This window comes from Pongo abelii, chromosome 10 (assembly GCF_028885655.2).
Source record: "Pongo abelii isolate AG06213 chromosome 10, NHGRI_mPonAbe1-v2.0_pri, whole genome shotgun sequence".
NCBI classification, from domain to species: Eukaryota; Metazoa; Chordata; class Mammalia; order Primates; family Hominidae; genus Pongo; species Pongo abelii.
In genome coordinates, this window is record NC_071995.2 from 53,978,178 (window position 1) to 54,005,162 (window position 26,985).

The window sequence follows — 26,985 nt, forward strand, 5'->3', positions numbered from 1 at the left end:
GGGTGGATCACCTGAGTTCAAGAATTGGAGACTAGTCTGGCCATCATAGTGAAACCCCATCTCTACTAAAAATACAAAAAATTAGCCGGGCCTGGTGGCGCACGCCTGTAGCCCCAGCTACTTGGAAGGCTGAGGCAGGAGAATCGCTTGAACTCAGCAGTGAACTGAGATCGGTCCACTGCACTCCAGCCTGGGTGACAGAAACAGAACGAGATTCCGTCTCAAAAAAAAAAAAAAAAAAGCAACAGACCAGAAGGCCATGAGGTCAAACAAAACAATGTTTTGTTTTTGTTTTTGTTTTGAAATGGCGTCTCACTCTGTCACCCAAGCTGGAGTGCAGTGATGCGATCTCAGCTCACTGCAACCTCCGCCTCCCGGGTTCAAGCGATTCTCCTGCCTCAGTCTCCTAAGTAGCTGGGATTACAGGTGCCCACCATCATGCCCAGCTAATTTTTCTATTTTTAGTAGAGACAGTGTTTCACTATGTTGACTAGGCTGGTCTCGAACTCCTGACCTCAAGTGATCTGCCCGCCTCGGCCTCCCAAAGTGCTGGGATTACAGGCATGAGCCATTACGCCCAGCCGAATGTTTTGTTTTTTAAGATAGAAGATATCCCAGCACTTTGGCAGGCTGAAGCAGGTGGGTCATTCCAGCTTGGGCAACAAGAGCAAAACGCTGTCTCAAAAAAAAAAAAAGAAAAGAAAAGAAAAAAAAAAAGAGAAAGAAATCCTAGGTAAAAGTCTGAGCCCCACCTCCCAATCACCTGATCACCTCAACCACTGTCACCAGGTGGATGACCTTGGAGAGGTCACACACTTCTAGTTCCGTAAAATGGAGAGTTGTATTGCCTAAATCATATAATTTTTATGTTAAGTGACACATTCTCTAAGGCACTAAGTTTGAGGACATACTTTGTAAATGAAATGATATATGGAAATATCTGTATATGTTAATGGTTTTGTTGTTGCTATTATTATTATGACTGCTATGCACGTGGTCTGGAGAAAGCCAACCTCCCCAAAGCAGAGATTCTCCAACAGAGAACAGGCCCTCTAGGTTGCACATCAACAGGGAGCATGTTTAAGGAATGTTAGCCGGTAGTCTTTGCTAGGTGTGAGGGGTGAAATTTTTCTTTATTAAGGCTTTATCAACAGTTTTCGAAGTCTTTAGGCTTGAAGTTCTGGAGAAAATAACTAGGCTCTCCGGGCGAGATCCCGAATACCAGTTTAAGGGATTTGAAACGCAAGGCCGTCTGAGACTCCACTGCCACGGTCGGGCACCAGGCGGCGCGGGTCGGATCCGTCCCAGGACTAGCAGGGCTTTGGGCAGCAACCCGCAGCGAGCCCGACCGCCTCTGGCCAAGTCCGGGCAGCTGGTGGGGGAGGTTCCAGAGGTCCACGCCATTCGTGGACGCAGTCTCTAGTGTCCTCTCCGCGTCCCACTTCACTGCCCCATCCCCTTTCCTGCGAGAGCCTGGACTTGGAAGGCACCTGGGAGGGTGTAAGCGCCTTGGTGTGTGCCCATCTGGGTCCCCAGAAGAGCGGCGGGAACTGCGGCCGCCCGGACGGTGCGGCCAGACTCCAGTGTGGAAGGGGAGGCAGCTGTTCTCCCAGGCGGCCGTGGGGGGCAGCAGAGGGGACGGCGACAGGTGCGGGAGCCCCTCCCGGGGTAGAAGTGGAAAGGCGGGCTCCGGGGTCTGTTCCCAGGCTGGAAACCACCCCCGCCCCCCATCGAAATCCCCGGGAGAGGCCCGGCCGGCGCCGGGTCTGGAGGAGGAAGCGGCCAGAGACAGTGCAATTTCACGCGGCCTCTGTGGCTCGGGTTCCTGGGCTGGGTGGATGAGTTATGGGGTTTCGAGTCTGGGAGAGACTGAGGTGGCCTGGACGTGAGGCAAAAAACACCCTCCCCCTCAAAAACACACAGAGAGAAATATTCACATTCTGAGAGAAAATCCACCAAGTGAACCAACCGGCTAGGGGAGTTGAGTGATTTGGTTAATGGGCGAGGCCAACTTTCAGGGGGCAGGGCTTTGGAGCGCTTTCCACTCCCTCATTCATTACCCTTCCCTGGATCTGGGGGCTTTTGGAATCTCGACCTCCCCTTGGCCTATCTCCTGCAGAAAAATTAGGGTGAGCCCCATCCTCGATCTGCTCCGCCAAGTTGCGGGACCGCGGGGCGTGGCACGCTGGGGGCAGGCGGTCCGAGGCTCCGCAATCCCTACTCCAGCCTCGCGCGGGAGGGGGCGCGGCCGTGACTCACCCCCTTCCCTCTGCGTTCCTCCCTCCCTCTCTCTCTCTCTCTCACACACACACACACACACACCCCTCCCCTGCCAACCCGCCCCAGACTCCGGCTCCGGCTCCGATTGCAATTTGCAACCTCCGCTGCCGCCGCCGCAGCAGCCACCAGTTCGCCTGCGGTTCAGGTGCCTCTTGCCTCGATGTCCTAGTCTAGGGGCCCCCGGGCCGGACTCTGCTGGGCTCCCTTCACCCTCTGCGGAGTCATGAGGGCGAACGACGCTCTGCAGGTGCTGGGCTTGCTTTTCAGCCTGGCCCGGGGCTCCGAGGTGGGCAACTCTCAGGCAGGTAAGTGGCGCGAGAGCACCGGCGGGCTCGGCAACTGGGAGCCCGAACCCAGTGCGCGCAGCCTCGGAGGGCATGGGCACGGTCTCAGGCGGCGCGGGGGAGTGGGTGCTGCCCCCGGTTTGCCAGGGCCACCTGGGAGAGGGGCGGTCAGGCTCGGGTTATCGGTGTGGTCCGGCCGAGGGCGGCATTCCTGGACCCTCACGCCCCCCTTCCCCAGAGAGTCGCCGACCCTCTAATTGGTCTCCCCAGAAGAGGCTGAGCCGAAACAGTAGTTCACACTTCTGCGGGGCCCTGCAGGGAACGGAGCAGGAACCCTCATTCTGTAAACAGGAGGTGCTTGGAGGTGGGGGCCTTGGCGGAAGGGTCTCGGTTTGCTCGTCAACCCCCTGCCCCCCCGCCCGCGCCTATTTTAGCTACCCCTAGTTTCGTTGTTTTGCCGACAGGGCGGAGCTACAGAAGGTTGGAGGGGGTTGTTGTTCTCTGGTGTTGGAAAAACAGGAGCGGCACCTCCTCTTCCGTGAGTGAGCCTGCCCTGGGGAGGTCTGAGATTAACCAGAGGGCCAAGTTCAGGTGACATCAGGCAGGAGGCCCAACAAAGGCTGGCGCCCCCTTTCCTCAGTATAGCAGAGCTTAAGCAACATCTCTTTGTCAAGACCCAGGTCAACGCAACTCATATTTATTGAGCATCTACTACACACAAGGCCCTGGGCCAGGAGCCGAAGGGGCAAGGATGTCCAGCCTCTTGTCTTTTTTCTCCCCAACCTGAGGATCAAGAGGGCACCTCTGCTACTTTCTAAGCCTCCTGCCTTGGGGAATCCTTCCTGGGCTCAGCTTGTGCCCCCCACCCCCATTTTGCTTATTGTCTGACACTGTCTCTAGGACCCTAGACAGAGCCCCAGATTGCTCTTCTCCAGTCCTCCCTCGACTCCCATGCTATCTGAGCCCACCCCTTTGGGGTGTCTCTGGGACCGTGGACACCTGAGGATTGAAGTTCTGTGGATCTCCTCCCCTCCCCTCAGATCTCAGCTTGGGGTTTGGCACAGCCAGGGCCCCTTCCCCAGTGTGGGAGTGGAAGAAACCACCTGTGCTTCCCTCACAGTTGCTGGGCCTAAATTTAGATCCTGGGATTTTTAGATGTGAACACTCCCAGCTGGTGGAGGGGGGTGGTCTGGAGACTGGCGTAGGAGGGAGCAGTGGAGTGACTGTATAACTGTCCCATCCAGACTCCTGCAATCTTCACCCAGAAACCCAGGAGTACCAGATTCTGGCCACCCTCCCTGGGAGGCAGGAGGCAGGCATGGTTGGGTCTCTTTACCCTTTATCTGGGTCCTGCAGCCTCTGGGCATCCGGCCCTGTCTCAGTCCTTCTATAGCCCCTTTGTCCTGGCTGTGATGGGGGTGGGGGATGTTGGAGGGGAGGCCTCTGGTTGAGGAGGGGCTGGAGATTCTGGCTCTATCCCACCCCTAGTGCTCTCTACCAAAGGAAGGCCTGTGACACTGCCCCTCCCTATGCTCCCGGTCCCTGGGTACAGCAGGGATTTTTATGATTCCCCTCCCCTGCCCTGCTCCCCAAGCTGCCTAGCTCCTCCCCAGAGGTGTTGTTTGTGCTCCCTTCCTGCCCAGGCCCTTTGCCCCTTGTTTGTGTAATATGGACTTTACCCTCAGGGTAGCAGGGAACTGGGCTACCTCTAACACTGTTGCCTTCCAAGCACAGACACAAAGTCTGCACAAACACTTATGGGCACGTGGGATAGATGGGGCCACCTGAAATACTTCCTGCAAGGAAACCCAACTATAGATTCCTGGGCCAGCAGCACCAACGTGTACGTGTTCGTGTGTATGTTGTGTGTGTATGTGTGTGCCCACACTACTACTTCCCTGTGCAGAAAGCTTGCCTCCTCCCTTATCTGGGGAGAAGTGTTGGCACTATAACTTGGGAAAGGGGGTATCCTGCCAGGAAGGGGATTGGGGTGGAGCTGTTCCAGAAATGACTAACCTTCCTAGTCTCTTTCATTTCAGCCCAAGGACCCTGGAGTTCCCAACTCCTCTGGAACTAGCTCTCTTTGCTGGGACTAGCCAACCTTCATGGGGAGTGATAAGGAGCCCTCCAAGGTCAAGAAGTCAGACTAGGGGTGTATGTTATAGGAGGGATTGGGGCCTCACCAGTCTCCCTCCCTCCATTCCCACTGTTGCCTCCCACTGAGCTACCACCGCCTCAGGGAAGGGTGGCTGGAACAGGTGGTATCTACCCCCTACTCCCCACCATGGTCTTTCACTGAACCAGAGGAAAGAGACTGGGGTAGGGCTTCAGAGTCCAGGACTTCCCATAGCCCATTGTCCACCACATTTGCAAAGAGTGAACTCCCAAGGCTGACATGCCACGTACCTCTAGTCTAGGCTCTCCCCTAGTGGGTGAGGATTGCCATGGTGAAAGGCTTTTTCATGAACCTCTTCTAACAGTGAAATTGGGTGGAGGCTCGGTGTGGGGCATCTGCTACTATTTCTCTCCAGGTTCCTCTCTATTTGCTGAAAAATACTCTAGGGCTGGAAAGTGATGCTGAGGTTGCTAGAGTGTGTTGGGATGGGGGAGAGAGTGAGAAGGAAAGCCTGAGTTTAGGAAGGCGGGGAGGCAACTAGCTCCTTATCTTCCAACTTTAAAGACAAAGCTCCCATTGACCCCCCCCACCCCCGCCCCACCACTGCCAGAGCTCCCCCCTCTACTGAGGTCATTTGTCTGAGCCCAAGGCTTGAGGATGGAGGGGAGTGCTGCTGAGGACGGGGTGTCTAGGGACAGGGTGGGGCAGCCCCCCTCCTGGATAGAATCGCCTCATTGTGGGCTGGACTGTGGCCCCAGGCACTGCCCCCACCCTCTGCCCCCATCCCACCCTCAGTAGACACAATAGGGGCTGTGTACTAGCCCCAAAGAGATATTTATTCCAGGACCTAGAGAGAGGCAGGATGAGGGTAGAGAAGTGAGTGCTCTAGTTGGACGGGGAGAGGAGGATAATCAAAGTTGCGCCTTTTCCTAACTTCTCTTTTCTAGGGAGGGAAACAAATTCCCTGTCTTCCTTGTCAATTAACCCCTTAGTACCCAAAAGAAGCACAGAGGGGTCCCAGGTAGAAAAAGGAAATCTTTTCACCTTCCCATTCATGGAATGGTAAGGGGATTCTGAGAAGAGAGAAAGCTCTCAGGCCACTACAGCTTCTGCCTACCGCTTGTGGGAGGGTTGGAGGCAAATGCCATCTGATCCTGTCTAATGTAACTGGAAGAGGGCAACCAAGGGGATGATCCTGGGGGATGGCAGATGGGCTGAGAATTTGTGTCCAGCCCTCAGCCACTCTTCCCTCTGCTTTGAACAGTGTGTCCTGGGACTCTGAATGGCCTGAGTGTGACCGGCGATGCTGAGAACCAATACCAGACACTGTACAAGCTCTACGAGAGGTGTGAGGTGGTGATGGGGAACCTCGAGATTGTGCTCACGGGACACAATGCCGACCTCTCCTTCCTGCAGGTTAGTGTGCCCACCCTCCTTCCTCAACCTGCTCCTCTTTATTCTCCCCTAGAACCTTCCTGCCCTCGTCAGGGCTACCTTCTGCTGGAGTTCACCCTTCCTAAGACTCAGGAGTTCCTAAGATTCAAAACCGTGTATTTATGGGGACAGTGGCTGTCATTTGGGACCTATGGTCTCACTGTTGTAGCCAGGGATATATAGGGGGCAGGGGCAGGGGCAGGTGGTGTTCTGTGGTAGTGCAAGGTCAGCAGGGACTAGTGCAGAGAGACACCTGAGGACCAAGAGGGTACCTGGGGAGATGGGGAAGGGGCCCTCCTGGTATGAGGCACTTTGAGGAGAAAGCTGCCTGTCTTCACTCCCAGAAGTGACACAGTAGTGTGACACAGTCTACTCCCTACTCCCAAATAGGAATTAGCAAGAGTTAAGGCCAGGTGCAGTGGCTCATGCCTGTAATACCAGCACTTTGGGAGGCCAAGGAAGGCAGATCACTTGAGGTCAGGAGTTCAAGACCAGCCTGGGCAACATGGTGAAACCCTGTCTCTACAAAAATACAAAAATTAGCTGGGTATGGTGGCATGCACCTGTAGTCCCAGCTACTTGGAGGGCTGAGGTGGGAGGATTGCTTGAGCCCAGAAGTTTGACGCTGCAGTGAGCGAGATCGTGCCACTCGTGACAGAGTGAGACCTCTGTCTCACCAAAAAAAAAAAAAAGGCCAAATGCAGATCACCTGAGGTCAGGAGTTCGAGACCAGCCTGACCAACATGGAAAAACCCCGTTTCTACTAAAAATACAAAATTAGCCAGGTGTAGTGGCACATGCCTGTAATCCCAGCTACTTGGGAGGCTGTGGCAGGAGAATTGCTTGAACCCGGGAGGTGGAGGTTGTGGTGAGCCGAGATCGCACTATGGCACTCCAGCCTGGGCAACAAGAGCGAAACTCCATCTCAAATTTTAAAAAAAAGAAAAAAAGAAAGGAAAGAAAGAAGAATTAAAAGAGTTAAAGAGTCTTTAATGCTTGAAGGAGGAGAGGGGATTGAGATTATTTTGCCCTGTTGTCTCTCTCATTGACATAATCTGCTCTGTCACAGTGGATTCGAGAAGTGACAGGCTATGTCCTCGTGGCCATGAATGAATTCTCTACTCTACCATTGCCCAACCTCCGCGTGGTGCGAGGGACCCAGGTCTACGATGGGAAGTTTGCCATCTTTGTCATGTTGAACTATAACACCAACTCCAGCCACGCTCTGCGCCAGCTCCGCTTGACTCAGCTCACCGGTCAGTTCCTGATGGTTCCTTCTGGCCTCACCCCTCAGCCAGCCCAAGACTGGTACCTCCTTGATGATGACCCAAGACTGCTCACTCTAAGTGCCTCTTCCAAGGTGCCTGTCACCTTGGCCACTGTCTAAAGGTCCATTGCTCCCTAAGCAATAGAGGGCCCCCAGTAGGGGGAGCTAGGGGCATCTGCTCCAGGGAAAGGATCCCTGTGTCCTTGTGGGGCTGGAGTCAGAGCTGGATCTGTTACCCATTTCTCTAACTTCAAAGTACAGTGTACCGGAGGCCAGGCGTGATGGTTCACACCTGTAATCCCAGCATTTTGGGAGGCCAAGGAGGGCAGATCACTTGAGATCAGGAGTTTGAGACCAGCCTGGCCAACATGGCAAAACCCTGTCTCTACTAAAAATACCAAAAAAAAAAAAAAAAATTAGCTGGCTATAGTGGTGCGCACCTGTAATCCCAGCTGCTCATGAGGCTGAGGCAAGAGACTCGCTTGAACTTGGGAGGTGAAGGTTGCAGTGAGCCGAGATTGCACCACTGCACTCTAGCATAAGTGACAGTGAGATTCTGTCTCAAAGAAAAAAAGGCCGGGCGCAGTGGCTCACGCCTGTAATCCCAGCACTTTGGGAGGCCGAGGCGGGTGGATCACAAGGTCAGGAGATCGAGACCATCCTGGCTAACGTGGTGAAACGCCATCTCTACTAAAAATACAAAAAATTAGCTGGGTGTGGTGACGGGCGCCTGTAGTCCCAGCTACTCGGGAGGCTGAGGCAGGAGAATGGCGTGAACCTGGGAGGTGGAGCTTGCAGTGAGCCGAGATCGCACCACTGCACTCCAGCCTGGGCGACAGCGAGACTCCGAAAAAAAAAAACAAAACAAAGTACAGTATACCTGGATGTCCCTCCTTCCCTAGGAATTCTACCTTTACTCTCCTAAACCAAACCCCTATGAGCTGGAGGAATATAGGGGTTAAAAACCACCTGTCCATCTTCTGCTTCTCCCTGTCCCAGTCAGTTGGAAAACATACGGGCAGGGCTTGGGGGACGGGATGTTGAGTCAGAAATCTTCTCTCCCTCTCTCCCTTCCCCTCCCCCACTAGCTAAACCGGATCTGGACAGATGACTGAGGAGGCAGGAGTTTCTTTTGGCCTGACTCCTCATCTTATAAAGGGAGTCTTCTCTGCAGCTTGGATTTAATTGGAACTGTCTGCCTCATTCTCCCACTCCTGAGTCTCAGGTGTCCTTTTGGATGGGTGGAGAGGTAAGGAAGAGGTGTTCTGCTGCGGCCCTTAACCCTGTCACTTCTTTCCCTACCTCAGAGATTCTGTCAGGGGGTGTTTATATTGAGAAGAACGATAAGCTTTGTCACATGGACACAATTGACTGGAGGGACATCGTGAGGGACCGAGACGCTGAGATAGTGGTGAAGGACAATGGCAAAAGCTGTAAGTGGCCGTGATCAAGATTGCTCCCCAGTCCCACCAAACCAGAGTGACTCCCTTCTTTCCATCATCCTTACATTCCTGATCTGAACCCGCCTCCCTACTGAACAAACACCTCAGGTCCCTGATTCAGCAGCCCACCAGGAGGGGCCAGTCTCCTGGAATCTAAACCACAGAGGAGGTGTTTCAAGAAAAGGAGCAGGCCGAGCATGGTGGCTCATGCCTATAATCCTGGCACTTTGGGAAGCCAAGGTGGGAGGATCACTTGAGCCCAGGAGTCCAAGACCAGCCGGGGTAACATAGCAAAAAATCTACAAAAAATTTTAAAAATCAGACAGGCGTAGTGGCTCGCACCTGTAATCCCAGCTACTCAGGAGGCTGAGGCAGAGGATTGCTTGAGCCCAGGAGGCTGCTGTTGCAGTGAGCTGTGATTGTGCCATTGTACTCTAGCTTGGGCAACAGAGTGAGACCCTGTCTCAAAAAAAAAAAAAAAAAAAAAAAAAAAAAAAAAAAAAAAAATCCCTGGGTACTAAGCAGGGAAGCCAGATCTTTAGACTTCACATCTATTACTCGTTCCACTAGAATATACTCCCTTTTCCTTGGAGCCCATCTTCCCCTGACCATTCACATGCATATATTCCTGCATATATTCAGTTTGTCCAGGAGGAACTAAGTTCCTGGGTTGGGACTGGCACTAAGGTTGGCATTTGCCCCAGTCCCTCCCCTTCAGCTGCCCAGTGGGTGGTGTGGAGGTGTGGCCCCGCCCCTTGTTGACAGGTTCACTTGAGCCCAGCCCTGCTCTCCAAGGGCAGGGAGGGACACAGCCCTGGCTTTTTGCTTCCCGGGATTGAGGTGCCTGTGTGCTGACATCATACCCTGTTGATTCAAACAAGCCTTTCTTAGCCCTGATGGCCCCTTGTGTTGCCTTCCTTCCCAACCAGGTCCCCCCTGTCATGAGGTTTGCAAGGGGCGATGCTGGGGTTCTGGACCAGAAGACTGCCAGACATGTGGGTTTGAAATTCCCTCCAAAAACTTCACTCATACGCTTTCATATCCCTTCCTCCCCAAGCCTGGGTCAACACTGTGGGGGTGGCATGAGCAGTGGCCTCAGAATTCAGTCCTAAGAGCCCTAACAGCCATGCTTTCTCTTCTTCCATAGTGACCAAGACCATCTGTGCTCCACAGTGTAATGGTCACTGCTTTGGGCCCAACCCCAACCAGTGCTGCCATGATGAGTGTGCCGGGGGCTGCTCAGGCCCTCAGGACACAGACTGCTTTGTATGTACCCTTTCCATTGCCTGGGTTCTGAAATTCAATTGTGGCCTTTGAGGAGGAGGTGGGGGTACACAGGTAACATAAATCTGATGAGTCTCCTTTTTTCCCAGGCCTGCCGGCACTTCAATGACAGTGGAGCCTGTGTACCTCGCTGTCCACAGCCTCTTGTCTACAACAAGCTAACTTTCCAGCTGGAACCCAATCCCCACACCAAGTATCAGTATGGAGGAGTTTGTGTAGCCAGCTGTCCCCGTAAGTGTCTGAGGGGAAGGCACAATGATCAACAATAGTAGATCCAAGATTTTAGACAAAACTGTGGAAGGGAAAAAGAATCCAGTTGGTGATAAATAGGGAGATTGGTGAATGGTTATGATCATCTAACCACTCCAGTGAGTGACCCTTAAGTCCAGTCCTCTCATGACTTCAGCTATCACCCTTACTTCTGCTCTTTGTAGCAACAAATAGTGAAGAGACTTTCGAATCTACAGGGCAGCACTTAAGGGATCTAGGGTGGCTGATGGGGACAAATCCAGTGCAGAGCTGGAGGGAGCCTAGGCCCAGAGCAAGGGTTCCATTTGTAGCTGGTGGTGTTCCTCCCTCATCTCTAATGGTGTCCTCCTCCTCTTCCCTAGATAACTTTGTGGTGGATCAAACATCCTGTGTCAGGGCCTGTCCTCCTGACAAGATGGAAGTAGATAAAAATGGGCTCAAGATGTGTGAGCCTTGTGGGGGACTATGTCCCAAAGGTGGGTAGTAGATGGTAAGAAGTTGTAAAGAGACAGCCTTTCCTCTGAGCCTGCGCAGACCACCCCCACTGAACCTCTCTTACATTTGCAGCCTGTGAGGGGACAGGCTCTGGGAGCCGCTTCCAGACTGTGGACTCGAGCAACATTGATGGATTTGTGAACTGCACCAAGATCCTGGGCAACCTGGACTTTCTGATCACCGGCCTCAATGGGTTAGAGATCCTGCCTTCCCTCCTTAGACCCCAGCCCACGCACCCCTCACAGTTCATTTCATTGGCCAAAACTTTCCTATGTGGAGCTGACTAGGAATCAAAGTCATAAAATTCTAGCCTGTTACAAAGGACCTGAAAGAATGCTTAACACATCCTCCATCCAGGCCTTGGGTCCCCTCAGGAACATCTTTGAGCAATTCAATATCGCCCTGCCAAGCAACAAGGGACAGGAACAACATATCCTCCTTCTTAAAGTTTTCTTTTTTATTCTTTTTTCTTTTTTGAGATAGGGTCTCGCTCTGTCACCTAGGCTGGAGTGCAGTGGCGTGATCTCAACTTACTGTAGCCTCGACCTCCTGGGCTCAAGTGATCCTCCCACCTCAGCCTGGGGCTATAGGCACACACCATCATACTTGACTAATTTTTTTGTACTTTTTTGTAGAGACAGGGTCTTGCTATGTTGCCCAGGGTGATCTCGAACTCCTGTGCTCAAGCGATCCTCCCATCTTGGCCTCCCAAAGTGCTGGGGATCACAGCACCCAACCTCCTTCTTAAAGTTTTCTAAAAGTTCTACCTTAGATTTGGATAAAAATCTGTCTCCAGGCCGGGCCTGGTGGCTCATGCCTATAATCCCAGCACTTTGGGAGGCTGAGGCAGGCGGATTACGAGGTCAGATTGAGACCATCCTGGCTAACACGGTGAAATGCCATCTCTACTAAAAATACAAAAATTAGCTGGGTGTGGTGGCACACACGCCTGTAATCCCAGCTACTTGGGAGGCTGAGGCACGAGAATCACTTGAACCCAGGAGGCGGAAATTGCAGTGAACCGAGATTACACCACCGCACTCCAGTCTGGTGACAGAGTGAGACTCTGTCTCAAAAAAAAAAAAAAAGAAAAGAAAAGAAAATTCTGTCTCCCCATGACTTTTAGCTGTTTTCACTCATTCTGCTCCTTGGAGCAACAGAGAACAAAGAGACTTTCTAGTCTATAGGACAGCATTTAAAATTGTGTGTGTGTGTGTGTGTGTGTAAAAACCACTATGACCACCTGTTTTTTTTTCCTTTAATTTTTTATTTTGACATAATTTTAGATCTACACTCAAGTTGCAAGAATGGTATAAAATTCCCCATATACTTTTTTTTTTTTTTTTTTTAAAGACAAAGTCTCACTTTGTTCCCCAGGCTAGAGTGCAGTGGTGCAATCTTGGCTCACTGCAACCTCCGCCTCCTCTGCCTCCCGGGTTCAAGCAATTCTCCTGCCTCAGTCTCCTGAGTAGCTGGAATTATAGGTGTGTGCCATCATGCCTGGCTAATTTTTGTATTTTTAGTAGAGACAGGGTTTCACCATGTAGGCCAGGCTGGTCTCGAACTCCTGACCTCAAGTGATCCACCCGCCCCAGCTTCCCAAAGTGTTGGGATTACAAGTGTGAGCCACCACGTCTGGCCCCCCATATACTCTTTTACCCAGGTCCTCCAAATGTTAACATACCACATATGGCCGGGCATAGTGGCTCATGCCTGTAATCCCAGCACTTTGGGAGGCCGAGGCAGGTGGATCACTAGGTGTGGATCACAAGGTCAAGAGATTGAGACCATCCTGGCCAACATGGTGAAACCTCATCTCTACTAAAAATACAAAAATTAGTTGGACGTGGTGGTGCACGCCTGTAGTCCCAGTTACTCAGGAGGCTGAGGCAGGAGAATCGCTTGAACCCGGGAGGCGGAGTTTGCAGTGAACCGAGATCGCGTCACTGCACTCCAGCCTGATGAAAGAGCGAGACTCTGTCTCCTGCCAAAAAAAATCACATACGCTTTATCACTTCTCTCTCTGTCTCTACACACACACACACACACACACACACACACACATACACACACAACATATGCTATTGTTTTTCTGGACCACTTGAGGGTAAATTTTCACACATGGTTCTTTCTTATCCCTGTTATATTTCAGTGTATATTCCTTAAAAATAATGTTTTCTTACATAACCACAGCATAGTTGTTTGAATCAGAAAATTAACATTAACACAAAATATTGTCTAAGCTACAGACCTTATTCAGATTTCACTAATTGTCCTCCTAAGGTTTGGGATCATACATTACATTCAGTTATCGTGGCTCTTCAATCTCCTTTATAACAGCTCCTCAGGTTTTGTTTATCTTTCATGATATTCTTGATGAGTATAGGTTAGGTAATGGGCAGCATGTTCTTCAGTTTGGATTAGTTTGATGTGTCCTCATGATTAGATTCAAGTTTTTGTAGTTTTTTTTTTTGAGACAACGTCTGGCTCTATTGCCCAGGCTGGAATGCAGTGGCATGATCTCGGCTCACTGCAACCTCTGCCTCCCATGCTCAAGCAATCCTCCCACCTCAGCCCCGAGTAGCTGGGATTACAGGTGCATGCCACCATGCTTGGCTAATTTTATATATATATAAATATAAATATTATATATAAATGTATATTCTAAATATAAATATTATATATAAATATATATACTATACATAAATATAGAAATATATATTCTAAATGTAAATATTATATATAAATATATATTATAAATATAAATATATATAAATATATATCATACATAAATATATATTATCAATATAAATATATATAATATATAAATATATTCTATATTATATATATTATATATTGATAATATATATAATATATGTAATATATATAATATAATATATATAATATATAAATATTATATATACAATATATAAATATATTATATATTATTAATATATATTTATATATGTGTATATATATATATTCTGAGACGGAGTTTCGCTCTTGTTGCCCAGGCTGGAGTGCAGTGGCATGATCTCAGCTCAACGCAACCTCCACCTCTCAGGTTCAAGCCATTCTCTATAGAGACAGGGTTGCACCATGTTGTCCAGGATGGTCTCGAACTCATGAGCTCAAGCGATCCTCCTGTCTCAGCCTCCCAAAGTACTGGGATTATAGGCATGCGCTGCTGCCAGGCTGGAGTTTGATAAGAACACCACAGAGGCTGTGAGCTCAGGGCATCCTATTGAGGATGTACGTGATGTTGGTTTGTCGCAGCACTCACAATGATGTCTCTGGTCACTTAGTTAAGGTGATATCTGTCAGGTTTTTCTACTGTAAAGTTACTGTTTTTCCATTCACGATTAATGAATGTCTTGGGATAATTGCCTGAATCAATTATTGTTATGATAGTTGCCAAATGATAATTTTCTAATTCCATTATTCCTTCTGCATTTGTTTGTTGGCATTCTACTGTTAGGAAGTCTTTCCAGCTGAGCACAGTGGCTTATGCCTGTAATCTCAGCACTTTGGGAGCCAGTGGGAAAATTGCTTGAGCCCAGGAGTTCAAGGTTACAGTGAGCTATGATGACACTACTGCACTCCAGCCAGTGCTCTCTGCACAACAGAGTGAGACCCTGTCTCTTTAAAAAAAAAAAAAAAAAAAAAGGCCAGGTGTGGTGGCTCACACCTGTAATTCCAGCACTTTGGGAGGCCGAGGCAGGCGGATCACGAGGTTAGGAGTTCGAGACCAGCCTGGCCAACATGGTGAAACCCCATCTCTACTAAAAATACAAAAAATTAGCCGGGCATGGTGGTGTGCTCCTGTATTCTCAGCTACTCAGGAGGCTGAGGCAGGAGAATCACTTGAACCCAGGAGGTGGAGGTTGCAGTGAGCCGAGATTGCTGCCACTGTACTCCAGCCTGGGCGATAAAGCAAGACTCTGTCTCAAAAAAAAAAAAGAAAAAGAAAAAGAAAAAGAGTCTTCCTTTCCTATTTATTTACTCTTATGGATACTTATTTTATTCTAGTCAATGGTTATAATCCTTTACAATCATTATTTATTTTAGCCAGCCCTTCCAAGTTGGCTCCTGTGTTCTTTGGACTGTACCCTTAATTCTTTGAGTCTTTTCTTGTTTGCACAAGATGCTCTGGGCTTATATTATATTTCCCCCATCCCAGCCATTTCTCCAAGGAATGTTTCCTTTTAGTGGAGAATGATATTTAGAAACCAAATTCTGAGGCTGGGTGTGCTCATTGCCATTGAGTTATACCTTTACCTTATTGACTGGTTTCTACTGTTCTACTCAGAGACCCCTGGCACAAGATCCCTGCCCTGGACCCAGAGAAGCTCAATGTCTTCCAGACAGTACGGGAGATCACAGGTGAGTGGCAGAGTTTCCCCTTTCTAGAAGAATAGGTGAACCACTGGCATAAATTGCGGTATAACTACTTGAGAAAATCACGTCCCAAGTTACAGGGGAGGAGCCAGGAGAACCCAAGAAAGAAGAAGGCTCCCTGCCCATATGCCTCTCTCCAACCCCTCAGGTTACCTGAACATCCAGTCCTGGCCGCCCCACATGCACAACTTCAGTGTTTTTTCCAACTTGACAACCATTGGAGGCAGAAGCCTCTACAAGTGAGTAAAGGATATGGAGGAAGTGGCATGTTCAGGCAATGAAGCCTGTGTCATAGGCATTCTTTAGTAAAATACAAGGCACTGTCTCATACAGCAGTGCCTCAAAACCAAAGGGTTTCAGAGTTTCATGAGGAAAAGGCAAAAGGAGGGGGATTCCCTCTCAGTGGATCTGACTAGCACTGAGCAAATTTCTTGACTAACATGAATCCTTTGAATAGTTAATGTTCCCTTAGTAGTCTCTCCTCTCATCCTGTCTCCTTATTCTCAGCCGGGGCTTCTCATTGTTGATCATGAAGAACTTGAATGTCACATCTCTGGGCTTCCGATCCCTGAAGGAAATTAGTGCTGGGCGTATCTATATAAGTGCCAATAGGCAGCTATGCTACCACCACTCTTTGAACTGGACCAAGGTGCTTCGGGGGCCTACGGAAGAGCGACTAGACATCAAGCATAATCGGCCACGCAGAGACTGCGGTGAGGGAAAGGGTCTGCTGGGTGGTGAGAATAGGGAGTCAGGGAAGAGAGGGCTGAAAGGACTATTCTGCCCTAGACGTGGGAGTAGGGTTGAGGGATGGAACCAAGGAGAAGGGGGCTGTGAGGCTGGAAGCAGTAATGAGGAAGAATAATGAAGAGAGGGCTTGCTGGGAGTCCTCAGACTCCTCTCCTAACCCACCCCTTCCTTTCCAGTGGCAGAGGGCAAAGTGTGTGACCCACTGTGCTCCTCTGGGGGATGCTGGGGCCCGGGCCCTGGTCAGTGCTTGTCCTGTCGAAACTACAGCCGAGGAGGTGTCTGTGTGACCCACTGCAACTTTCTGAATGGGTACAGTAAGGGGAGCCAGTCAAGGATGGGTGGGGGTGGGGCCCTGCAGTGGAACTGTTCAGGTGGCATATAATAAAAGTCTTTAGACAGCTTTCTGCATGTGCCTTGGTGGGAGTGAGGTAGGAAACCTATGGTTGTGAGATCGGGGCATGAAGGTCAGGACTTGGAAGTGACCGCCCTCCCTTTATTCCCCACTACAGGGAGCCTCGAGAATTTGCCCATGAGGCCGAATGCTTCTCCTGCCACCCGGAATGCCAACCCATGGAGGGCACTGCCACATGCAATGGCTCGGTATAGTAGTAGCACCAGGATCTCCAAGGGAGACAGAGAAGGGGCAATACTGGGAGCATCTGGGGAATGATATAGCTAAGGATAGCACAGAGAGGCCAGATAATGCTAGGGCCTGCAGATAGAAGATCCTGAATGTCTGGGTTGGTCTTTGCTGGGAGGTATGGAATTGACCTCGGGATCTGATTCTTCCTGACCTTCTCTCTTCCACTCAGGGCTCTGATACTTGTGCTCAATGTGCCCATTTTCGAGATGGGCCCCACTGTGTGAGCAGCTGCCCCCATGGAGTCCTAGGTGCCAAGGGCCCAATCTACAAGTACCCAGATGTTCAGAATGAATGTCGGCCCTGCCATGAGAACTGCACCCAGGGGTCAGTGATGGGATAATAAGGAGAGGGGGTCAGGTGGAAGGGTAGGAGCACAGAACTAGGGTGAGAGAAGCAGAAAGAAGAGAGAGGCTGTGATTTAAGAATCACTCCCAGCTGGCCGGGCGCAGTGGCTCACACCTGTAATCCCAGCACTTTGGGAGGCCGAGGCGGGTGGATCACCTGAGGTCGCGAGTTCGAGACCAGCCTGACCAATATGGAGAAACCCCGTCTGTACTAAAAATTTAAAATTAGCCGGGCATGGTGGTGCATGCCTGTAATCCCAGCTACACGGGAGGCTGGGGCAGGAGAATTTCTTGAACCCAGGAGGCGGAGGTTGTGGTGAGCTGAGATTGAATCATTGTACTCCAGCCTGGGCAACAAGAGCGAAACTCCGTCTCAAAAAAAAAAAAAGAATCACTCCCAGCTGTGTAGCGAAAGATTGGAGAAACGGAAAATCAGTAACAGCACAAAATTACACCACAGTTTTGGGAACCTGGAATAACCTCAGTTCAAGGGAGTTTCACAGAAGAGGGGCTTGGGGAGAGCTAGTGAGCTGGAGGTGGAGGCCATGTCTTGGGATCAGCTTTGGGCTCCAGGATGGGATGCCACGGTAAGTTCTGAAACAAGCTTTTTTATGTTAGGCTGTTGAAATTGAGCCTCTGTTGTCCAAGCTCTCATTTAAGGTGGTGACTTTCTTCCCTAGGTGTAAAGGACCAGAGCTTCAAGACTGTTTAGGACAAACACTGGTGCTCATCGGGTATGATGGGGTTGGAGATTCTGGAAACTGGGGATATTTGGGAGTTGGGAGAGAGGTGGTTACCTGGAGAGAAGAGGGAGGCTGTCTTCATTCTGGCCTTTTATGTATGCAGTCCACTATCACTGGACACTTGGGACTCAAGAATGCAGGCTTCTGGACTTCCCTTCCTAAAATTAACTTTCAGTAGTCTAAGACTGGTCCAGATTTAGTTTGGTCCCTTCAGTGCTTAAGGATATATATGTGAATGTTAATTTCTTGCCCCAGATCAGCATCATACCTTCAGCACAAGTATAGTTGACATTTGTAAGGAAGATGCAAACCCAGGATAATGTTGGGTTTCTATATATCCCATAGCAAAACCCATCTGACAATGGCTTTGACAGTGATAGCAGGATTGGTAGTGATTTTCATGATGCTGGGTGGCACTTTTCTCTACTGGCGTGGGCGCCGGATTCAGAATAAAAGGGCTATGAGGCGATACTTGGAACGGGGTGAGGTGAGTACTTAGCTTACTTTTGTTTTTTCTTTTCTTTCTTTTTTGCATGCCCTGGAAGTCTCTTTATAGCTTAATTTTGAGTGGTACCCTGTGCACCCAGGGGTCAGTGATGGGATAAATGTCACTCCCCCCCTCTTTCCCCAGAGATTTGATCCCTTTCTTCAAGGAAGTAGTGTGGTCCCCTAGAAAGAACACTGGTCAGAGAAATGGGAGGCATGCATTCTAGTCCTGATTTTGCCATTAATTTGCCACATGACTTTGAAGAAGTTACTTATCTTCTCTGTGCCTCAGTTTATGCATCTATACAGAAGAAATAACATTTATCCTTCCAGGATGGCTGTAAGGGTAAAGGGGGATGATGTATGTGAAAGTGCTTTGGAAAGCACAGAGCACTGTATAAAAGGTACTCAAGGTGGTAATAGTATTACCAACTCTCCCTAGCTGTCCCCTTCCCCACTTCGTGCTCCTCCATCAAAGGGAAAACCCAACCCCTTCGATTCCTGATCTCATGAGCACAAATAACTTCCTCAGTTCTCAGGGTCTGTACCTCAATATGCCTATAATGCATTCCAGGACTAACGATGCTTCCTCTTCCTGCCCTTTCAGCTCTGCCGCTTTCGGCATTCACCTATGGGGAGGGGGTTGGATTGGGACATGGGAATGGCCTTTCCTGAGTACCTCCTTCCCATTTGCTCCTCAGAGCATAGAGCCTCTGGACCCCAGTGAGAAGGCTAACAAAGTCTTGGCCAGAATCTTCAAAGAGACAGAGCTAAAGAAGCTTAAAGTGCTTGGCTCGGGTGTCTTTGGAACTGTGCACAAAGTGAGTGACCCATAGGAATTCTGGAGAGGTGGGGAAGGCATCTAGGGCAAAGGGGTGAAAGATTTTTGCATAGGATTGACCTAGGGAGAATGACCTTATGCCGACTCCACCCCAAACTTCCCAGGGAGTGTGGATCCCTGAGGGTGAATCAATCAAGATTCCAGTCTGCATTAAAGTCATTGAGGACAAGAGTGGACGGCAGAGTTTTCAAGCTGTGACAGATGTAAGTGAAGGAAATTCTGTATGCCGCTAGGAGAGAGGACAATATTAGATACAATCATATAGAAGCAGGGTCCTGTGCTTCTCAGCAGCTACTATGTTAGCCAGAATGTTGGGGGTGGGGGGCCTGGGCTGGCTGTGCACATACTGAGTGTATGTGAACCTGTTGGTTTCCTAGATAATACATTTTGTGTCTTTTAGCATATGCTGGCCATTGGCAGCCTGGACCATGCCCACATTGTACGGCTGCTGGGACTATGCCCAGGGTCATCTCTGCAGCTTGTCACTCAATACTTGCCTCTGGGTTCTCTGCTGGATCATGTGAGACAACACCGGGGGGCACTGGGGCCACAGCTGCTGCTCAACTGGGGAGTACAAATTGCCAAGGTGAGAGAAGCCTGGAGGAATTCTGTGATAAGAACTGCTTGGCTGGGGACCAGCCAGGAAGAAGTGGGAAGGTTGAAGTTCTGAGAGGTGGGATCCCCAACCCCCGGGCTGCAGATTGGTACCAGTCCATGGCCGGTTAGGAACCGTGCCACACAGCAAGTGAGTGGCAGGCGAGCGCGTGAAGCTTCATCTGTATTTACAGCCAGTCCCCATCACTTGCATTACCCCCCAAGCTCCGCCTCCTGTCAGACCAGGGGCAGCATTAGATTCTCTTAGGAGCTTGACCTCTATTGTGAACTGTGCATGTGAAGGATCTAGGTTGTGCACTCCTTATGAGAATCTACCTAATGCCTGATGATCTGAGGTGGAACAATTTCATCCCAAAACCAACCCTCCCCTTCCCCTGGAAAAACTGTCTTCCACAAAACCGGTCCCTAGTGCCAAAAAAGGCTGGGGACCACTGCTGAGAGGTACCTTCAAGATGTGGGGGAATTCCAGATCTCAGTGACTGATTCCCCCAACCTTAAGAATACTTTCTTCCCCTATACCTACAGGGAATGTACTACCTTGAGGAACATGGTATGGTGCATAGAAACCTGGCTGCCCGAAACGTGCTACTCAAGTCACCCAGTCAGGTTCAGGTGGCAGATTTTGGTGTGGCTGACCTGCTGCCTCCTGATGATAAGCAGCTGCTATACAGTGAGGCCAAGGTGAGGAGACACAAAGGGTAAGGAGGCGGGGGTGGAGTGAAGCATGGGGATAGGGAGCAGCCAGTGGTCTCTTCCAGAGGCAAGCAGATGCTTCATGGTAAGTTCAAGGACAGAAGGCTGCAGATGCCAGATATTTTAGTTCAGAGAGCAACAAAGAAAATAATGATCAAGAACTTGGGACTGGCCGGGCGCAGTGGCTCACGCCTGTAATCCCAGCACTTTGGGAGGCTGAGGCGGGTGGATCACAAGGTCAGGAGATCAAGACCATCCTGGCTAGCACGGTGAAACCCCATCTCTACTAAAAATACAAAAAAAAAAATTAGCCCCACATGGCAGCGTGCACCTGTAGTCCCAGCTACTCGGGAGGCTGAGGCAGGAGAATGGCATGAACCTGGGAGGCAGAGCTTGCAGTGGGCCGAGATGGCACCACTGCACTCCAGCCTGGGCAACAGAGCGAGATTCTGTCTCAAAAAAAAAAAAAAAAAAAAAAAGAACTTGGGACTTGGAAATGCTAAGAAAACTTGTGGAAATAAACTTGTGATACCTCTATCTTTAATCCGCAGACTCCAATTAAGTGGATGGCCCTTGAGAGTATCCACTTTGGGAAATACACACACCAGAGTGATGTCTGGAGCTATGGTCAGTGCATCTGGATGCCCTCTCTACCATCACTGGCCCCAATTTCAAATTTACCTTTTGAGACCCCCTCTTAGAATCTCTAAGCACTTCAGATTTTTGTGTCAGATCAGGTTCTGCCTTCCCTTCACTTCATGCCCATGTCTACTATTTTGCCAGTGACTAGTCCATGTCTTCCTGCACCAGGTGTGACAGTTTGGGAGTTGATGACCTTCGGGGCAGAGCCCTATGCAGGGCTGCGATTGGCTGAAGTACCAGACCTGCTAGAGAAGGGGGAGCGGTTGGCACAGCCACAGATCTGCACAATTGATGTCTACATGGTGATGGTCAAGTGTGAGTTACCTGCTGAGCCCAACCATTTTCTTTTTCTTTTTTTTTTTTTTTGAGACAGTCTCACTCTTGTCAGCCAGGCTGGAGTGCGATGGTGCAATCTCGGCTCACTACAACCTCCGCCTCTCGGGTTCAAGCGATTCTCCTGCTTCAGCCTCCAGAGTAGCTGGGATTACAGGCACCCACCACCACACCTGGCTAATTGTTATATTTTTAGTAGAGAAGGGGTTTCACCATGTTGGCCAGGCTGGTCTCAAACTCCTGACCTCAGGTGATCCGTCTGCCTCAGCTTCCCAAAGTGCTGGGATTACAGGTGTGAGCCATCGTGCTCGGCCTGACTGCAGCCATTTTCTGACTTCCCTCTGTACTCCTCTTACGGCTCTATTCCTTTTTTTTTTTTTTTTTATGGAGTCTCGCTCTGTTGCCCATACTGGAGTGCAGTGGCGTGACCTTGGCTCACCGTGACCTCCATGTTCCAGGTTTAAGCAGTTCTTCTGTCTCAGCCTCCCAGATAGCTGGGATTTTAGGCGTGCACCGCCACACCCAGCTAATTTTTTTTGTCTTTTTAGTAGAGATGGGGTTTCACTATGTTGGCCAGGCTGGTCTCAAAGTCCCGACCTCAGGTGATCCACCCGCCTCGGCCTCCCAAAGTGCTGGGATTATAGGTGTGAGCCACCGCGCCCGGCCATGGAATGTATTCTCTTTTATGTCTCTACCTCCTACATCTTATCTCCAGGTTGGATGATTGATGAGAACATTCGCCCAACCTTTAAAGAACTAGCCAATGAGTTCACCAGGATGGCCAGAGACCCACCACGGTATCTGGTCATAAAGGTGAGTAGGGAGTAGGAGGTGCTAAGGAAATTTAGAAAAAGGAGGAATTGGCTGGAACCAGGATTCCCCCTAACAATCACCTATCGATATAGAGAGAGAGTGGGCCTGGAATAGCCCCTGGGCCAGAGCCCCATGGTCTGACAAACAAGAAGCTAGAGGAAGTAGAGCTGGAGCCAGAACTAGACCTAGACCTAGACTTGGAAGCAGAGGAGGACAACCTGGCAACCACCACACTGGGCTCCGCCCTCAGCCTACCAGTTGGAACACTTAATCGGCCACGTGGGGTAAGACACCTTCTAATTACCCAACACTGCACCCTGAGCCCTCACAAACCCTACAGATACCCAGATTAACTACTCAAAGGCCCCCATGCTGAATGTAGATTTCTCCCTTCATCTTAACCTTTTCCTTATTTTTTCATCCTAGAGCCAGAGCCTTTTAAGTCCATCATCTGGATACATGCCCATGAACCAGGGTAATCTTGGGGAGTCTTGCCAGGTAAGTTCTGTTGCTGAGAGGCTGGGTTGTAGGATCAGATTGATAGGAGTAGTATGGAAGACATTAGAAACCTTTGAGGTTTAATCAGTGTCCTGCAAAAAAGAAGGCAGTGAGGGCCAGAAGAGATGGCTCACGCCTGTAATCCCAGCACTTTGGGAGGCCAGAGAGAGTGGATCACCTGAGGTTAGGAGTTTGAGACCAGCCTGGCCAACATGGTGAAACCCCGTCTCTACCCAAAATACAAAAATTAGCTGGGTGTGGTGGTGCACACCTGTAATCCCAGCTACTCAGGAGGCTGAGACAGGAGAATCACTTGAACCTGGGAGGCAGAGGTTGCAGTGAGCTGAGATCGTACCACTGCACTCCAGCCTGGGTGACAAAGCAAGACCCTGTCTCTTAAAAGAAAAAAAATAAAAGGCCAGGTGCGGTGGCTCACGCCTGTAATCCCAGCACTTTGGGAGGCCGAGGTGGGTGGATCATGAGGTCAGGAGTTCAAGACCAGCCTGGCCAACATGGCAAAACCCTGTCTCTACTAAAAATACAAAAACTAGCCGCACATGGTGGCAGGTGCCTGTAATCCCAGCTACTCGGGAGGCTGAGGCAGGAGAATCACTTGAACAGGGAAGCAGAGACTGCAGTGAGCCAAGATAATGCCACTGCACTCCAGCCTGGGTGACAAGAACAAGACTCCACCTCAAAAAAAAAAAAAAGGGCAGTGAACAACTCAATTTCCTTCTAAACAAATCTCTCTTCTTTCCTCATCATGTAAATCTCCTTGCATTATTTTCTGTTTATTTTCTTCCTTAGGAGTCTACAGTTTCTGGGAGCAATGAACAGTGCCCCCGTCCAGTCTCTCTATACCCAATGCCACGCGGATGCCTGGCATCAGAGTCATCAGAGGGCCATGTAACACACTCTGAGGCTGAGCTCCAGGAGAAAGTGTCAATGTGTAGGAGCCGGAGCAGGAGCCGGAGCCCACGGCCACGCGGAGATAGCGCCTACCATTCCCAGCGCCACAGTCTGCTTACTCCTGTTACCCCACTCTCCCCACCAGGGTTAGAGGAAGAGGATGTCAACGGTTATGTCATGCCAGATACACACCTCAAAGGTGCCTGACTCTTCCTAGGGCTTTCCTCAATTCTTCCTTGAATCCTTTCCCCAGGCTCCTCTTGTTTTTTCTTCTCTGATCATATGCCTCTCTGACCTATTAATTTTTTCAAACCTTCCCCTACCCCCATGAAGTTCTTCACATACTTAGCCTTTCTTCTCAACCCCCAGGTACTCCCTCCTCCCGGGAAGGCACCCTTTCTTCGGTGGGTCTCAGTTCTGTCCTGGGTACTGAAGAAGAAGATGAAGATGAGGAGTATGAATACATGAACCGGAGGAGAAGGCACAGTCCACCTCATCCCCCTAGGCCAAGTTCCCTTGAGGAGCTGGGTTATGAGTACATGGATGTGGGGTCAGACCTCAGTGCCTCTCTGGGCAGCACACAGAGTTGCCCACTCCACCCTGTACCCATCATGCCCAATGCAGGCACAACTCCAGATGAAGACTATGAATATATGAATCGGCAACGAGGTGGAGGTGGTCCTGGGGGTGATTATGCAGCCATGGGGGCCTGCCCAGCATCTGAGCAAGGGTATGAAGAGATGAGAGCTTTTCAGGGGCCTGGACATCAGGCCCCCCATGTCCATTATGCCCGCCTAAAAACTCTACGTAGCTTAGAGGCTACAGACTCTGCCTTTGATAACCCTGATTACTGGCATAGCAGGCTTTTCCCCAAGGCTAATGCCCAGAGAACGTAACTCCTGCTCCCTGTGGCACTCAGGGAGCATTTAATGGCAGCTAGTGCCTTTAGAGGGTACCCTCTTCTCCCTATTCCCTCTTTCTCCCAGGTCCCAGCCCCTTTTCCCTAGTCCCAGACAATTCCATTCAATCTTTGGAGGCTTTTAAACATTTTGACACAAAATTCTTATGGTATGTAGCCAGCTGTGCACTTTCTTCTGTTTCCCAACCCCAGGAAAGGTTTTCCTTATTTTGTGTGCTTTCCCAGTCCCATTCCTCAGCTTCTTCACAGGCACTCCTGGAGATATGAAGGATTACTCTCCATATCCCTTCCTCTCAGGCTCTGACTACTTGGAACTAGGCTCTTATGTGTGCCTTTGTTTCCCATCAGACTGTCAAGAAGAGGAAAGGGAGGAAACCTAGCAGAGGAAAGTGTAATTTTGGTTTATGACTCTTAACCCCCTAGAAAGACAGAAGCTTAAAATCTGTGAAGAAAGAGGTTAGGAGTAGATATTGATTACTATTATAATAATTCAGCACTTAACTATGAGCCAGGCATCATACTAAACTTCACCTACATTATCTCACTTAGTCCTTTATCATCCTTACAACAATTCTGTGACATACATATTATCTCATTTTACAAAAAGGGAAGTCGGGCATGGTTGCTCATGCCTGTAATCTCAGCACTTTGGGAGGCTGAGGCAGAAGGATTACCTGAGGCAAGGAGTTTGAGACCAGCCTAGCCAACATAGTAAGACCCCCATCTCTTTAAAAACAAAACAAACAAACAAACAAAAACTTTAGAACTGGGTGCAGTGGCTCATGCCTGTAATCCCAGCCAGCACTTTGGGAGGCTGAGATGGGAAGATCACTTGAGCCCAGAATTAGAGACAAGCCTATGGAAACATAGCAAGACACCGTCTCTACAGGGGAAAAAAAAAAAAAAAGAAAGAAACTGAGCCTTAAAGAGATGAAATAAATTAAGCAGTAGGTCCAGGATGCAAAATCCTCCCAATTCCTCTGCATGCGCTCTTATTGTAAGGTGCCAAGAAAAACTGATTTAAGTCACAGCCCTTGTTTAAGGGGCACCGTTTCTTGTTTTTGCACTGAATCAAGTCTAACCCCAACAGCCACATCCTCCTATACCTATACATCTCATCTCAGGAAGTGGTGGTGGCGGTAGTCAGAAGGAAAAATAACTGGACATCTTTGTGTAAACCATAATCCACATGTGCCGTAAATGATCTTCACTCCTTATCCGAGGGCAAATTCACAAGGATCCCCAAGATCCACTTTTAGAAGCCATTCTCATCCAGCAATGAGAAGCTTCCAGGTAGGACAGAAAGAAGATCCAGCTTCAGCTTCACACCTCTGTCCCCTTGGATGGGGAACTGAGGGAAAACGTCTGTTGTATCACTGAAGTTTTTTGTTTTGTTTTTATACGTGTCTGAATAAAAATGCCAAAGTTTTTTTTCAGCTTCCTGTCTGTCAAATGAAAACATTTCGTATGTTAGATAAGAGATCTGCTCCTCAGCAGTGGATACTCACCTTTCTGTCTTCTGACAGTGCTACTCTGTCCCATGAAGCTTTCTCTAGTCCTACTATTACTTCTATTTCTTTAGAACAAGCATAGCGCATAGTCCTTTTCATTAAGGGTTTTAGTAGGAATCTACAAGGCAACCAATTGGGAATAACAAAAAGAACCCACGTGCTTGAGGACTTATAAAAAGCCCTATACGTGTCTGGTCTCCTTCAGAGGCCAAACACTGAAACCTCCAGATGCTTCTGAATTCATTATCTTAGAAAAGTCACCAAATCTTTTTATTTTTTCACGGTAGGAACTCTCAACAAACATGTCTTTCTGAACACTTCCCTTAGGTGCTCCATCCAGGTGCCTGTTATTGGAACAATAAGGTCATGTTACTTCATTAGGAGTCCGGCCTAGTCTAGATTGCGAGGCCTTTAAATGGATGATCCCTCCGGTGTCTGGCTGCCCAGTTAGTCCATGTTCCCCGCACCCTTGGTCTTCTTCCACCTGTCTGCCCCTCCCTGTTCTCCCAGCTTCGGAGGACGACTGGACCGGCTGGGCGGGTTTCGCCAGCCGACCCAGGGATCCGAAGAAGGGCGCACCCAGCCTCCCCGCCCTAGGTGTAGACACTGCCCACCCGCTGCGGTTCCACTCTACTCCACCCCTGCCCGCGCGACTCTAAACCCATTTCCCCGCCGTAGCTCCGCCCCTCTTCCCTCAGCCCGCCCCTCTCTGTTACTGGCTCTCGCTCAGCGTTCTCGGTGGAAGTGGTTTTTCCGGGAGATACCACGCTTCCCCTCAAGCTCCCCAACGGCTCCGCCTTCCCGCCGGAGCCTGACCCTTCCCAGCGTGCCCGGCGATTCCGGCGTGCGAGGCCCTTGGAGGGCAAGGCCCCAGGGCCTGGTTTAGGAGCGCGAGAGGCAGGCTGGGAATTGTAGTTCGAAAGCCCTCGAGAGCGGCTAGAGGCTGGCGGTGGAGAGGACTAGTTGTCCCAGCGTGCCCTGCGCCTCAGCCCGCGC

At 49.9% G+C, this 26,985-nt stretch overlaps 1 protein-coding gene and 1 long non-coding RNA gene across 6 annotated transcripts; one reads left to right on the forward strand and one right to left on the reverse strand.

Annotated features, from left to right (window-relative positions):
• Positions 1–2,061: 2,061 nt before the first annotated feature.
• On the forward strand, positions 2,062–25,393 carry ERBB3 (erb-b2 receptor tyrosine kinase 3). Of its 5 annotated transcripts, NM_001133894.1 has the most exon segments (29): positions 2,309–2,585; positions 5,945–6,096; positions 7,184–7,370; positions 8,689–8,814; positions 9,753–9,818; positions 9,971–10,089; positions 10,197–10,338; positions 10,719–10,832; positions 10,924–11,044; positions 15,161–15,234; positions 15,398–15,488; positions 15,757–15,962; positions 16,176–16,308; positions 16,509–16,599; positions 16,812–16,966; positions 17,667–17,720; positions 18,075–18,216; positions 18,917–19,036; positions 19,161–19,259; positions 19,457–19,642; positions 20,197–20,352; positions 20,916–20,991; positions 21,175–21,321; positions 22,055–22,152; positions 22,245–22,436; positions 22,579–22,650; positions 23,458–23,758; positions 23,929–25,073; positions 25,109–25,368. In NM_001133894.1, coding segments are annotated over 28 exon segments (4,029 nt in total). In that variant the 5' UTR covers positions 2,309–2,503; the 3' UTR covers positions 24,456–25,073; positions 25,109–25,368.
• Positions 22,366–26,833, reverse strand: LOC134759448 (uncharacterized). The gene is made up of 2 exons (XR_010135662.1): positions 26,706–26,833; positions 22,366–26,333 (listed from the first exon to the last, which is right to left on the reverse strand). It is a non-coding gene; the product is annotated as an uncharacterized LOC134759448 (long non-coding RNA).
• Positions 26,834–26,985: the final 152 nt, after the last annotated feature.